At 35.4% G+C, this 15,908-nt stretch overlaps 1 protein-coding gene across 1 annotated transcript in view; it reads left to right on the top strand.

The window, feature by feature from the left end:
- LRPPRC (leucine-rich pentatricopeptide repeat containing) overlaps positions 1 to 15,908 on the top strand; it is a 142,795-nt gene that overhangs the window by 68,544 nt on the left and 58,343 nt on the right. The window contains exons 15-23 of the mRNA XM_011978201.1: positions 3,843 to 3,870; positions 4,781 to 4,838; positions 5,921 to 6,027; positions 6,240 to 6,317; positions 6,659 to 6,703; positions 7,060 to 7,173; positions 8,189 to 8,319; positions 9,016 to 9,101; positions 10,528 to 10,735. Of these exons, the coding sequence (XP_011833591.1) occupies positions 3,843 to 3,870; positions 4,781 to 4,838; positions 5,921 to 6,027; positions 6,240 to 6,317; positions 6,659 to 6,703; positions 7,060 to 7,173; positions 8,189 to 8,319; positions 9,016 to 9,101; positions 10,528 to 10,735 (855 nt within the window). The remainder of the gene's footprint in view (positions 1 to 3,842; positions 3,871 to 4,780; positions 4,839 to 5,920; positions 6,028 to 6,239; positions 6,318 to 6,658; positions 6,704 to 7,059; positions 7,174 to 8,188; positions 8,320 to 9,015; positions 9,102 to 10,527; positions 10,736 to 15,908) is intronic.

The raw sequence follows: 15,908 nt of genomic DNA, 5'->3' as shown, positions 1-15,908 counted from the left end.
GCCAGGATGGTCTCGATCTCCTGACCTCGTGATCCGCCCGCCTCGGCCTCCCAGAGTGCTGGGATTACAGGCTTGAGCCACCGCGCCCGGCCTAATTTTTTGTATTTTTAGTAGAGACGGGGTTTCACGTGTTAGTCAGGATGGTCTCGATCTCCTGACCTCATGATCCGCCCGCCTTGGCCTCCCAAAGTGTTGGGATTACAGGCATGAGCCACCGTGCCCGGCCAGTAATAGTGTTTTGCAAGGCTTCCTTCTTCGTGCTTATTGTCTACTGTCTTCAAGTTTGTGTGTGTGTATACTGTTTTCCTTTTTTTCCCCCTAAATATCTGGGAATCCTTAAAAGTAGGAAATGCAAAAAGCCATCCGAAGCTCTGAGTTTGTTAGTGGGGTGTGTTGACTTGGTGCCTTGTTCGAGGGATAGCTGAGTGGCTGTTGAGATTGTCATTGTATCTTTGTGTCTTTCCTCATAGGATGGGGCATTCCCCAATGAAACGTCTTCCAGGACACCGCATGAGGGAGAGTACTAGAGACTCCTGTGTTTATCGTGTAGAATGTATAGTTACTTAATTCTCAGTTCTCCAGGGATTGACTCTTTTACCCTCCAGAGAAGAATCCTCCAGATGTCTGCTGCTGCTGTTGGAGGGAGGGTTGTAGCCTCCTAGCTGAGGGAGAGGATCTAAGAGACCTTCTGAGTGTAGTTTCCTTTCTTCTACCTTGGTAATGGAGATTCTATTGTATAAGTTTGGTTCTAGATTTCTTCACTGATGTCTTGAGATTTGACATTCTCTTTACTACTAAATTGGTTACCACTTCTCTGTCTGTAATATTTATTTCTAGTTACATGTACTTCCCAGTTATTTTATGTGTCATTGAAAAAAATCTTTTTATTGCAGTAGGGTATTGGAAAGGAGCAAATTTAGATGGAAATTGTTAGTCTCGCATCCATAGCTTACTCAGAAAACGCCTGCATAAGTTTTAAAACTACTTTGCTCCTCAGTTTCTTCATCTTTATAATGGTTCTGATAATTGCGCTTAAAGTGAAGATGTTATGACCATTAAATAAGTCAAAGTGCTTAGAAAACTGTTTAATGCATTTGTGAGTGCCCAGAAAATATTAGTTCTTATTAGTGTGTGCCAAGGGCTACGAATGCTACGTAATGGACCGTTCAAATATGAATGGGAAACTTCCTACCCCAGCGTTGTTCACGGTATGAAAATAAGAAAGCAACTGTAAACTAGTCTTCATAACTGTGAATGTTTATAGATGGTACTCTGTCTTCTGCCAGGGTTGGGGAAGGGATGAATCAGGGCAGGAGCTGGAGAGAAATTGCTGAGATGCATGTTGAATTTATAGAGGGGAAGGGAAGGGTTTTTCAGGCAGAGACATTGAGGCTGAAAGAGCAGTGGTTCTGGGGAAGTGTAAGTAGATTGGTAGTAGCTTAAGAAACTATGAAATAATTAGGAGAAATAAAGCCAAAATGGTAGCCCAGGGGTCTTTGTGAGTAGTCTCATTCTAAATTAGGATATTTGGACCTTGAGTCACATGGCTTCGAGCCATTGAAAGGTTTACATGATGAAGTTAAGATTGACACATATTCAAAGGGGATAATACAGGTAAAGCTGTATAGGGAGACAGGAAGCATTAGGAGATCATTCACACTGTATGGGATCCTTTGAGGGAACTGTGGAATTTCCAGTTGAAGGTATTTTACATCGCCTTACCAAATTTGTTTCCTCTTCTGGGAAACAAAGAACTTAAATACCTATATGCAGGATTGTCTTTAAGATAAAAAATATAATGCACTTAGGACCTAGTATGAAGTCTGGGTCACTTGTAAGGGGCACGTAGGGAAGGACAGTTCCTGAAAGAGACCTGAGTAGCATCTAGCAGATAATGGCTAACAACACCACCAATTCCAAAACTTAGTCAAAGAGGACCAAAAAGATGTTAGTTGAATTTTGAATTAAAATCATTGGTAATTTTAGCATGAGTAGTTTCCGTGGAATTTGGGGCCAGAAGTCAGATTGCATTGGATTGGGAACTGGTAACTATTCCTTACAATACCTAGTTTTGAAGGATTCTGTATATTTTTGTTTTGGTTTCAAACCTGTGCCATTCACCATGAAGCTTCACATTCAAGGTAGTGCTTTTAGACATTTTCAGTTGTTGTAGGTATATGTGAAATTTTGAAAGTTTATCTCCATGCCTTCCTTAGATACTTCATGCCAAGTTTGAGGGCAACTTAATATTCTAACTATTTTTTTTTTTTTTGAGATGGAGTTTCGCTCTTGTTGCCCAGGCTGGAGTGCAATGGCGCGATCTCGGCTCACAGCAATTTCCGCCTCCCGGGTTCAAGCAATTCTCCTGCCTCAGCCTCCTGAGTAGCTGGGATTACTGGCATGCACCACCACGCCTGGCTACTTTTGTATTTTTAGTAGAGAAGGGGTTTCTCCATGTTGGTCAGGCTGGTCTTGAACTCTCGACCTCAGGTGATCCACCCGCCTCAGCCTCCCAAAGTGCTGGGATTACAGGTGTGAGTCACCACGCCCAGCCTTAACTATTTTTTATTTGACAGTAAGTTGATACTTTGATAAAAATATATGGTTAAAGTAACTAAAAAAAAAGAAAAAAAAAGAGGAAGCCCAGCTTACTAATGCTGAGAGTTAAAATAGAAGTACAAAATTTAGACTGGACATGATACGTGTTTATTTTTTTAAAGTACAGCTCCCATGTACCCATCCCCCAGCTTTAGCAGCCAAGATTTTGACAGTCCTGTTTTACCATTCCCCTTCTCTCTCTCTCTTTCCTGGACTATTAAAACTAACTATGGATCTTTGTCATCTACCCATAAATACTTTAGTTTATATCTCAGAACTTATTTTAAATAAAACAACATAACCACCATAATATCATACCTGACAAAATTAATCCTAGTTGAGAAGCAGAATTCATCAAATGCCCAAATGGGTCCAGGATACAGCAAAGGAACCATTCCAAGTTTTACCACTTAATATTATGCACTTTGGCACATTAGCCTCTCACTTTCTTGCAAACTCTGATTTTTCCCTACTTTCCTTGTCCTATTTTTCAAATGTGGTAGGCTACTGGCAGGTTAAAATTCCTTGGAATTAAAGCTCTTTGTAGCCTAACCGAAAAAGATAGCTAATTTTTATCTTATTTTACTGTATTTTATTCTTTATAGCTTCAGGTTATCCCCTGCTGGAAGACCACATGAGTGATACTCTGTCTTCTCACGGAATTATATTTAAAGGCACATTAGTTTTGACCACCCGGTCCAGGTGTTGGGATTTCTCCATTATGTAGTTACTATTTTTTCGTTACAAGTAACAAGCAATCTGTGGGCAGTCACTTTGAGACTCACTCTGTCACCCAGGCTGGAATGTAGTGGCGGGATCTCGGCTCACTGCAACCTCTGCCTCCCAGGTTCAGGCATTTCTCCTGCCTCAGCCTCCCGAGTAGCCTGGATTATGGGCATCCACCAATACGCCCGGCTAATTATTGTATTTTTAGTAGAGACGGGGTTTCACCATGTTGGCCAGGCTGGTCTCAAACTCCTGACCTCAGATGATCCGCCTGCCTTGGCCTCGCAGAGTGCTGGGATTGCAGGTCTGAGCCACCAGGCCTGGCCTATTTTGAATATTTGAAATGGGTGAGTGTCAGCCTTTCTATATTACCTTGTCCTGAAAATTCATCCTAATACAGCAAACATTTATTTACTTACTAATTTTAATACTTTGATCTGTACATATTACAAGTATGCATTTTAACTTAATGTTTTTTAAACTTGGGCTTATTTTCGATCCTTTGCTGCCCTCTGCAGGTCTATGAATATAAACCTTTGGAGCAAGGTAAGTCATCCCCCTCATATTGAAATCATAAGGTGTTTTTAACGTTACAAGCCAATACCATAGGTTATGTAATAATTTTTATCATGAAACCTATATTTGGTTTTCTTTTAAAATTTTGCTGACAGAGTTAATGTTGAAAAATAATTGTTATATGTGTCTTTTAGTGTTTGTGAATTCAACTGATAAGAATCCAGTGGGAGGAGGGAGAGGATCAGGAAGAACAGCTAATGAATGCTGGGCATAATACCTGGGTGATGGGATGATCTGTGCAGCAAACCACCGTGGCACACATTTATTTACCTATGTAACAAACCTGCACATCCTGCACATGTACCCCTGAACTTAAAAGTTGGAAATTTAAAAAAAAAAGAATCCATGAGAATAGACACTTTAATCTTTAGACCCCTTTTGTTTTAGTCTCATTAAGAGGAATGGAAATTGTTATTAAATATCTTAAAAATGTAAGTCATTTAGCAGTTCAGGATATTTTGCTTTGTATTTCAGTAAAACGTAATACAAAATGAGGAAACCAGTGCAGTGTCAATAAGACCAAAAACAATATAATGAGGAATAATATTGGTCAATAATTCCTATAAGCTCTTTTCTGTTTATAACAATTCATGCAAAGTGATGTTTACATATCAATTTATAAATCAGTTTAGAGTCTTTGTGGCATTTCACAAAACATTGCAGTTTTCCTTCAACACGGATTTGTTTTTGTTTTTAAAAGACAAACCTATTATTTAAAACAAAACAATCTCCTTGGCGGGTGGGGGTGGTTTTGAATTACTGTGATATAGAATAATACCTTACTGGGGAGAGGTTTTATTATTTCAAGGATTCAATTTCAGATTATATTTGTTTTTGTTTGCTTCTCTTGCTGCAATGCACGATTTTTCTGTCTTACCAGATAACAGAATTGTTGTACAAGGATGGACGTTATTGCCAGGAGCCTCCAGGACCAACGGGTAGCATTTCAATTTCGATGATTGTAACTTATCCACAAATCCATTCTTCTGTGTAATGATGGGTTAGGAGGATTACAGCAGTAAACACTTTATTTTTAAAAGTGAAATTTGAAAACATTTGGTTATAAGTCTTTATATTGATTACAACATTTTAAGATCCGAAGTGTTTGGTTTTGTTACAATTATTTTTTCTAAAGATGGAGTTGGGAGGCTTTTTCTTTTCAGATATTGGGGAAATGTTTCTTCTAACACCTATGGAAATAGGCTTAAAAATCAGTGATTCTTAGCATTTATGTGCTTTTAATATTTTGCAGGTGTAGTTAATTTTAAACATAAAATGTAGGGAAGGTTCTTGTGGATTTCCACTTAAATACAATTTATTGTCCCAAATACATTGTTTTGACATTTAATGATTTTCATTTTTCACATAATGAAGTTTAGAATATATAGTTTTCTGTAAGATGGTACCCTTCTTGAAAGTTTACATTTCTATCCTAGGTATTATTGTAACATGGCCCTATACATTTTATGCTTGAATGCAAAGGAAAATTACTGTTGTTACAAAACATCTTTGTTAATCTTGGTTTTTCATTGGCTAATAGGCAGCTCTTCACAGGATTACTGTATCTGCTTATTAAAATTATTTAACTTTCTATACTCAACATTTAATAATCATTTCTAATTTTATGTGCTTCCCTAAATATTGTCCACAAACAAAATAGTATAGAAATGTGAATAAGACATTTATTTATTCTTATTACTTGTGATTTGGGCAGGAAAGGGGTAAGGCCTTGGGCAGAACCACTTCTGTCACAGAGTGGTGGAAAAAAAATAGATTGAAGTAAGATTCAGTACTGAAAAGCTGTCACTCGGTCTGAAAATAATTAATATTCCTTTCACTCACCAGTTAGATATGTGCTCCCAAACCACATAATCTCTATGCCTCAGTGATCATTGTTGCCATTTCAGAGCCTCTCATCAGGGTGACATCTCACACCAAAATGATTTCTTATAAATTAATCTTGATAACATGACAGTCTCGGTAATTTTAGTGGAATGCTTTCTCTTGTTTTTTTCCACAGAAGCTGTTGGCTATTTTCTTTATAACTTGATTGACAGCATGAGTGACTCAGAGGTACAGGCCAAGGAGGAGCGTTTGAGACAATACTTCCATCAGCTGAAGGAGATGGTACCATTTCATTTTTTGCTATATAATGCCTGTCCTGCCTGACATGTATCTATTAGATTTGAAATTGCTGCTTTTAAGTACAACCAGACCACTTCCCAATGACATGCAAGAGTTGGAGACTTAAATTATGTCTGAGATAATTTCTGTTAGACAAATTTCAGTTTAGTTGTCTAAAACTCAGGTTTTTCCCCCCCTCCTTTCCCTTCTCGCAGAATGTAAAAATTCCTGAAAATATCTGCAAAGGCATTCGTAATCTACTGGATAGCTACCATGTTCCTGAATTGATTAAGGTGTGTGAAATAGCAATGAACTGGATAAAATGCTTAATTTATATATAACAGCATGTTAAAATTTTATTTAAATATGATGCTTTTGGCCAGAAAAAAAATTTATTTCAATGACAGCCATTAAAACAAAGCTTTTCATTGATTGTTCATAAATACTATTTATATATTCATAAATATATTTAAAATATTAATTACATTAATAAAGTATGAAAAGAATGTCTAAAATTTTGGAAAGATGAAAAATAGTAATATGAGGTAAGACTTACAAAATTTAGTTTTGATGTTTGCTGATGTGTTTTTACGTGTGTTTTCTAATTCTGTGCTAATTTGAATTTCAATTTTAGGATGCTTATATGTTGGTTGACAGTGAGAATTTAGACTCTCAAAAAGTAAGTAGGATTTTGACTAGGTACTACATGCTATAGTAACCATATTTAATGAGTATTCTGGATTGTGTACTTTTAAAACCAGTGATTGCTAACGTTTTTATCATCTTGTATACCTCTGAGAAGTTGGTAAAACCTGTTTCCCATCTCAGAAAAATCAACATATTTAAGAAATTTGCATATAATCTCAGGAGATTTGTAAACCTCTGGAGTCCATCCATGGATCCCCAATTCATATCCCTGGTAGCATTTATGACATTTAGGAAAGTAGAAAGGAAAGTCAGTTTAAAGGGAAGAGTGACAAAAGGGATAGATTTCCTTTTTCAGGAAATTTTTCTTTTCTTTTTTCTTTTCTGTAGACCCTGCGACTTAGGTCATCTGAATTGGAGTCTAGACTTGAAACATTAAAAGCTGAAGATCAACCTATAAGAGATGTCCTAAAGCAACTCATAGTAGCGCTTTGTTCCCAAGAGGTAACATTTGTTTTAATACTTAAATGTTATTAAGGCAAAAAATTATTGATAGATAACAATAAGAAAAACCAAATATAATATTTATGATTTTTACGATTGATCATTATATGTCAAGCTTGTAAAGAATGCAATTAAATGAAAGGTTAACTAATTTCAGCTACACCTTGAATGGCATGTTTTCGGGTTGCTGTAGTTTGTTTACGATAATCTGCAAAGTGAATGATAGTAACAGCCGTGATAGGTTTATCATACATGCCAAATGTCCTTTCAAGCCATGGCTCCGGTCTCTTATATCTAGATTGTCAAGCAACTGATACACGCAGTAGTCATTTGCAAGTCAAATATTACTAGGTTGTTAATGCAGGGATTGAAATTCCATTTTCCTGCTGGAAAAAAGCTCTTTCTGAGATAAAGGGTCCCTTGCCTTTTTTCAGCGGGCGTCCAGCTGTACTTGGTGTTCATTTTAGTGTATGTCTGCAATTTGTGGGATATCACTAGACTGTTTGTCTGTTTCTAGTTCAATATAATTGAGCCATAAGCTTGTAGTTTTAGGAAAAAATATCATGGCTAACTTTGTTATTATAACCTGCTACTGTTAAATTGTAAAATATTTCTTCACATTACTTGGATACTAAACTAAACTGAGAAACTTCTCAATGATACATAATTCTGCATCCTGAAATTAGACTGTGATTAGGGTTTGATTTAGGAATTACTTAATCTGGAAGTCTTTTTAAAATAATACCATACACAAAGCCTAAAACATCACATTTGGCATAAACAATGGCCATTTTATATTACAGATAACACATCTTTTAACCCTTACATGTATAAGACTTGTCCACTTTTTAGAGGTGAATAAAAATACCAAGGGGCAGAGTCAGGTTGTTAACATGAAACCATTTATTTTTAAAGTACTATTAACTTTTTCTAAACTCTGAACATTAAAGCTAAAAATGTGACATTTTTACCTTCACACTGATTTCTTCTTTTTCACTTCTATGCTGTATTTTAGAATATGCAAAAAGCCCTTGAATTGAAAGCAAAATATGAATCAGACATGGTTATCAGTGGTTATGCAGCTTTAATAAATTTATGCTGTCGACATGATAATGCAGAAGATGCCTTGAACTTGAAAGAAGAATTGTGAGTACCCTGGCACCGAAACAAGTTGTCAACATTTATTCTGCTCTACAGACCTTGATAGATTATCTAGATGGAATATTACTCTATTATATACTGTCATTTAAAAAAATTCTTTTGTTGTCAGTGTTTTTGAAATTTCATATTATAAGGCTCTTTAATTAATTGTAGCTTATGTTCCGCAAGGTGTCTTTGTTTAAGTATGATAAGACATTCTAGTCCTTAGAACCAAAGGTTTTTTTCCATTGATTATATATCTCCATATCACAACAGTGGTGATGGTGACTGTTTTATGAGGCTTGATAACACTTCCCTTTCTATATTTTAGTGTAAATAAAATTCTCTCCATTTCTCAGGTATCTTCGGTTTCCAATCCTGTTAGATTTTTCAAGTAAAAATGTCTTTTTGGGTATTTCAGTATTCGTGATGAAGGTTAGAATCACTTAAAGCATAAGCATCCTTTGCAGATGGAGTGATGCAATATATATATAGTGTTGGACTTTTACTTCACTAGTCACTTTGAATATAATTTCGTGTGAACTTGTATATGACTTCAAAAAGAAATCCTAACTGAAGCGTAGAGGCCGACATTAGTTCAGGTCTTCTGATGCGCTTTTGTAAAGTGATTAAATGGATGTTGCTGTTCTTTTAGCAGTTAGTTGACTTTTAAAATAACATAAATGTGGCTTTAATTTTTAGCGACCGCTTAGATTCATCTGCTGTCCTTGACACCAGCAAGTATGTAGGCCTTGTAAGAGTATTGGCAAAGCATGGCAGGCTCCAAGGTAAGCCTCAGCACATAAAGGAAATATGTGATGTGAGTATCTTGCCACTGGAATAACACGTGAATTGATATTAATGGATATCATGTCCTGCAAAGTGCTTGAACACTTTGCATACAAATTTGCATGTGAATCCAACCAGAGCTGCATGGACAGTGTAGGCCATTAGTTTTAATGGATTGGCAAGCTTGTCATTTACATTTGCACAGCTCAGTGCTTTTTGCATTTCTGCAGCTAGTTTTTATTAGCATTGCTGTTTGGATTGAGTTTGAAGATCATGACTTATGGCACAATTTGCTTATATGCCTGCACTAATGGCTTTGTTTTTACTTAAGAAGGTCTGAAGCCTGAACATAAAACCTATAAATGTAACCTAATATATGCTTCTGAATTTTGCAGTAGTCTTTGCCTTACTTTTTAATAACATTAACAAAATATATACTTTAAAGTTTTTATTTTAATTAAGGTTTTTTTATTAATGGTTCATGGAAAAAGCTTAGCTGATTACACAGCTGATTTGCATACTCAGATTTTCTCATTGTTGAGATAATGTTAAGCCTAATAAAATTAATTACACTTGATAATACATTCATACTATTTGCTTGTTTCTTAACTTTCTGATTTGACTTTATTTTGAAACTTCCTTTTTAGCCTTCCTCTTTTCCTTAGATTTTCAGAAAAGGTTGTTTTAATTTTATTATAGGGAAAAATGTATGGAGAAAATCGTTTATTAGAACACTGAATTTTTTCCTAGGACACCTTTCTAACTCTATAAGGATTAGCCTATTTTTTTTTTAAATCACTTTTTGTAAAGTGGTCAAAACATTTTGTCTGTGTAATAATTAAGAACAACATTATAAAAATGCACTTATTCCATATCCTAAAATGTTTGTTTCTGCCTTCCTAATGAAGCTTAATGAATCTAATGTATTAACATGCAGTCTTTTGGAAAGCTTTCATTGGCTCTGCTTGGCTAATTAGTATCGACATAGCAAACAGGCCCTATCGGTATCAGACCATTAGTCTGGCTGTATATACAGTGTAAACACATCTTTATTATCTGGCCTCCTGACAAGCCATCTGCTGAAGAAACAATGGTGTGATTTAGCAGATGTTAGCTCTGAACGATAAAAGCATCCATTTAGGAGGATCTTACAGCTATAGGGCAGACCGTACAGGGTTATGTGGTACAGAGTGGGGACACAGTCCCTATCTATAATTTGTAGTCAAAGTTGCAGGGAAATGATAAAACCATGCTATTGTGGATTTATAATTGTAGTCTCGTTTAGAAATGCAAGTAGTAATTAACTTGAAATCGGCATTATACACTAGAATTTACATTCCTGCTGGGCTTGAAATGCTGTTTTAATAGCAGTTTGTTTTCCCTACATGAAATTACCTAAGGGTCTTTTGTGTTACTTCATTGTAGATGCTATTAACATTCTGAAGGAGATGAAAAAGAAGGATGTTCCTATCAGAGATTCAACAGTCTTGTCCTTTTTCCACATCCTAAATGGCGCAGCTTTAAGAGGTGAAATTGAAACAGTAAAACAGTTGCATGAAGCCATCGTGACTCTAGGGTTAGCAAAACCATCCACCAACATAAGTTTCCCATTGGTCACTGTATACCTGGAAAAGTAAGTTAATTTAATTTTGAATTTTAAATGTTGGCATTAAAAGAATGAGTCTAATAATTTTCGGATTATACTTTGTAAATACTCTCATGATGGGGATTCCTTGGAGGTCATTTGCCACAGAGTAAGAGGACTAATATGAACTCGGTGACATTTAAAATCACTGTGGTCCTGTGGCTTTATGTATCAATGGGATGGTCCCTGGTGCTTTTTTGTAGGAGCATATGATTACTTGAAATTGAATCTAGTTTTTCCCAGTTTTCAGCCTGATAAGTGTTATTAATAAATATAAGAAAAAAGGATCTTCTGAGGCTTTTGAGTATGTGTCTTGACTGTTAGTTATTCAGGTAATAAGTGTAGAAGCATCTTCAGTGCTCCTTTTCTTCACAGGGTATTTTAAATACATATACCATTGCAGTTATTTCTGGCTTTGATAAATGTTGTAGGAGATGAATTTTGCTGATAGGGCAAGGTTTACTGAGTTTGGTAATTTTTCCATTTGAAATGCTCTTGTTGGTGCTCAGTTTAAGGCATTATTTGCAATGTAAATCATACAATCAGTCTATTTTGTAATGAATAAAACATTTTAATAAGATGACTAAGCATAACTTACCCTTTTCTTTTGTATTTGTTTTTGTTTTCTGTTTTGCTTTTTTAAATTTCCTAGATCATCTTTGTCAGCTTTTTCATAGCTTAATATAGTTTGTAATCTGCATTACATGGAGACTGCACTGGCACAGTAGTATTAGAAAACCCTAGGCAAACAAAAATAGAAGATAATAATTAAATTAAAATAAAATAGAAGATATATGTATCTGAAAGTAGTAAAACTCCGAAAACGAAAATATACTAATTTAGATTTCTTGAGTTCAGTTAACAGGGGAGAGCCAAATTTGACTGAAACACAAAAATATCTCACTGTCGACGTAGTGTAGACGTTGTCCTGTCGATGCCAGGAGGAAAATCAAATATGTATTTTAACGGTTCTCATGTTTTCCCCAAATTTCTGGTAGTTTTTGTTTCTTTCTTAGAGAGTATAATTAATTGAATATAATAAATGATTTAGTGTTGAATTTTAAATGTATAATAAAAACCATCTCTTTTAACTAAGTTTCTGTTAAGAAATGTGTGTATACATGCATGCACACATGAAATCATTCCTTTGCCATCCAATCAAAAACAATTATCACGTTAGATGATTGGCCAAATCTTAACCTCCACAGTCTCAGCATTACATCCTGTTAAAGAAATAGTGATTCAAATAATGACTGTGTTACTGAGTTATCATATTCACAGCCAACTTTATATAGAAATCCTATAATTAATATGCTTCCTATTAGAATTTTTTTCGATTGCTTAAAAGACCCATTTCTGCAAATTGCATGTGCAACTCTACAGAAGGATTTGAAAGAAATGGGCCCAGTGCCCAGAAGAATTAGACCCTCCTACACTACCGGGCAAAAATAAAATAATTAACAATGAAAATGAGGCCGTCGTAGAAAAGTATCTTACAAATAAAAATACTTTGAAGACAGAGGAGACGTGAAAGCTTTCCAAAAGAGGTCTGCAGATGGGGCTCATGAACCAAGGAGAGCTTACCATGGGAAAGTGGAAACGGTGTGGAATTCAGATGTTAACCTAGAGCATCCTCTGTGCTTCTGATTATATCCTGAAGTCAGATATTTCTGTGTCTCAATCAAATTTGGCTCTCCCTGCTAATTGAGCTAAAGAAATCTAAATTAGTGTCTTTCCATTTTTGGTGTTTTACTACTTTCAGATACGTATATCTTCTATTTTTGTTTTATTTTAATTATTCTATTTTTATTCGCCTAGTTTTTTTTTTTAAACTGCTTTGCCAATGCAGTCTCCATGATGAGGTCTTTCAGTTTCATCTGTCTTAATAAAAAGGGCTATTGACTCTTTCAGAGTCAGGACAATAATAAAGAAAGATAAAGGAAATTTTATATTTATAAAATTGCAGAAAACAGCGGAAACATTCATAGTCAGGGGAAATGCTAGAGTAAAACCCTGACTTTGAAACTTTTTCTCAATTGTGTTTTCTCCAACTGATGGAAGATAGCTAATTAATTCAGAATCATGACAAGTGCTAGGATTAACCACACTAGCCTGCTAAAAAGTCCACGTGTATTTGATTTGATTAAATGTGCATAATCAGGCCGGCGCCGTGGCTCACGCCTATAATCCCAGCACTTTGGGAGGCCGGGGCGGGCGGATCACAAGGTCAGGAGATGGAGACCACGGTGAAACCCCATCTCTACTAAAAATACAAAAAATTAGCCGGGCGCCGTGGCAGGCGCCTGTAGTCCCAGCTACTTGGGAGGCTGAGGCAGGAGAATGGCAGGAACCCGGGAGGCGGAGCTTGCAGTGAGCCGAGATTGAGCCACTGCACTCCAGCCAGGGGGACAGAGCGAGACTCCGTCAAAAAAAAAAAAAAAAAAAAAATGTGCATAATCTTCACTAATATCATGTAATTGACCTCAGCAGATATGAGCTCATCTAGCAAATGAGCTTTTTTTTTTCAAACTTGTGATAAAATTATAAAAAACATTTTTAAACATCATCATAAATCTTCACCCTTTCATTCAAAGGCAAGCATCTTTTTGGCGTGTCACTGCAAAAGACTCTAAAGAGAATATTACTTTCGTGTTGTAATTCTGGAGCAAATCCATGAGACTGAGTTCCTTAGAAAGATAATCTCTTTAAGATTCAGTGGATCTTAATTCTGAACTGACTTTTCCAGCACTGGACAAAACACAGGAGAAATTAATACTGTGTTAGTTTGTGTTACTTAGACAACGTAAAAATGCTTTATGGGTATGGAAAAAATACATTTTGTTTTTATTCATTTGCCAAGGGAATTCCAAAACAATAACAGATTTGGAAAATTATAAAGAAGTTGGTAAGCTAACTTGTTTTTGTATTATCAAAATGAAAATACTTGCATTGAATGGAAAAAAAATTTGCAGTTGAACAAAATTTTTGTGTTTCATTTACATTACATTACATTACATTGCAGTCTCTAAGCCATGTATTTTACATGTAGTCCAAATTAATATTACTTCAAACATTTTCTTTTGTAAGTATTTTGTCTTAAAATGTATTTCTTTTATTGAAATCATGCCTGATTCATGGAGATGACAGCAATCCGTCACATTAAGGAAGTAAGAAAATGCTTTAAAATAGGTTAAAAGAGTTTTTTATTAGTCTTCATGTTATGGTCAAGGAAATGAAATTAATAAAGTCTGGGCCATCAGATTTTAAAGCATAAAAATTTGTATGATGCAGTTTCAGATTCACTTGTTTTATACCTGATCCATTTTGGTTTCATTGCATGCATTAAAAAATAACTGAAGCTGTTTAACTGGATTATGTTAGTGCAAATGATCAAAGCAGCTTTAATTTCTGCTTTCCATTAAGGATTTTTTTGTGCTGGTTTGTGTTATAATCTGTATATGTACATATGCATTTCATTTAAGTGTATCATGAACTTCATTTATGCTGTCCTCCCAGAACTCTTGCTAAATTAATCTTGAGTTCTTCATAAAGGTCACAATTTCTCTAAGATGAACTTGTAACAATGTTTTTGGAACTCACTGGCAACACTTTAATATGATACATAAATGGGAAATAGGCTTTTTTAAATGTTGATGATTCTGTTATACACGCTCCCCTTCAATTTTAGCATGTTCATTTGTACTGGATACTTTTATTATTTATAGGAATGCTTGCCTTCTAGAGTAGAACTCCTTATGTGCTGAAAGGAAATTAAGGAGGTTTGGCTCTCTTACTCCATTATTGCAATTAAGAATTTAGCATCATCAGTGCCAAAGGACAAAAAGTGGTTCGTTTGCCCTAGGGGAACAGGACAGTGATAAGATGATTTTTCGTCAAGGATCATTGGGTCGTAATTAAGTTACATTCATGGCTATTGCTTTTTGAAGGATGATTGGTAAATGACAGGCTTCATGTGCTTAGTACGGACAGTGTGCAGTAGGGTTTTTTCTCCCTCTGTCAGAAAATCCTGTTGAGCCTGATAATGTAAATGTGGCATTTTATTCTGAACAAAAGAGCAGGGAAATGAGCTATCTTGTCTAATCATTCAGTTGTTTAACACCGACTTCCAGTTTAGACTCAATTGGCTGGAAAGCACTTGACATGTGAAGTTAGTGCTGTTCGGAACGCATGTTTGAGTAAATTTTAAAGTAAGTGACAGCTAAATTGTACCTAGGGAAATTACAAAGCCTTCAACACAGTTAATTTTTTGGGGAGGATTAGTTGTAATTGCAACACCAGTCTCCTTGAAGATTCCTCATTTATAGATGATGAACAGAAAAAAAAACATTTAGCTCTTTCAAGTGCTGGTTCTCTCAACAGAATAATTTTTGTGAAGATGATGGCTTCTCTTGAATTGGTGTCTTCCCATATTGAACATCTGCTTAGGATTTGTAAGAGAGTTTGTTTTTAAGGAGTTCAGTTTGGTTTTTGTTTGTTTTTTCTTTTTTAAACTTTTTTCTCCCCCCACAGCCCCTCTTTTCTGTAGTGATTTCAGATTTGAGAGCATTTCAGTAAGGAAGGCCGTTTACATAAATTGCCACTTCACTAACAATGTATAAGGTTAAAGTACTTTATTCCAATAAAAAAGAAATCAGTATTTGTCATCTTTCTTTTGTTGTTTAAGTATACTCTCTGGAATTAGAAAGTTACTTAGTATAAGTTGCGAGACTAAGTTTAAAGCTACTGGTAGATGAATAGATAGTTGTCACTCGTGGTTGTGTTAACAATTCCAGATTGTATGAAACACATTTATGATTTTACAGGTATATGTATTGAGGAATGTATATGAGTTAGGAGTACGTGTTTCTTGGTATCTCAAAGTGCATAGTTTTATGATTGGTGGATGTCCCATAGAAATGTCTGTCCAGCAAACTTACATGCTACGTGGTGTTTGTTTTTCTGTCAGTGACGTGATAGCATACTTCAGTTTCAGAATGAGGACTCAAACAAGTGGTACTATCAGATTTGCCATCTGAGCTTCAAGCTTATTTTTCTGGATGTTTGTCCATGTAATAATAAGAAATTGTAGTTTATAGTAGTTCTGTGTAGTCATGTTCCCTTAAGAACTGAATTCTAGATTCTAGAATGAATTTTGATACAG

The sequence above is a fragment of the Mandrillus leucophaeus genome, unplaced genomic scaffold (assembly GCF_000951045.1).
Source record: "Mandrillus leucophaeus isolate KB7577 unplaced genomic scaffold, Mleu.le_1.0 Scaffold190, whole genome shotgun sequence".
In the NCBI taxonomy this organism is placed as follows: Eukaryota; Metazoa; Chordata; class Mammalia; order Primates; family Cercopithecidae; genus Mandrillus; species Mandrillus leucophaeus.
The sequence above is the reverse complement of the archived record's forward strand: the minus strand, read 5'-3'. Positions and strand labels throughout refer to the sequence as shown.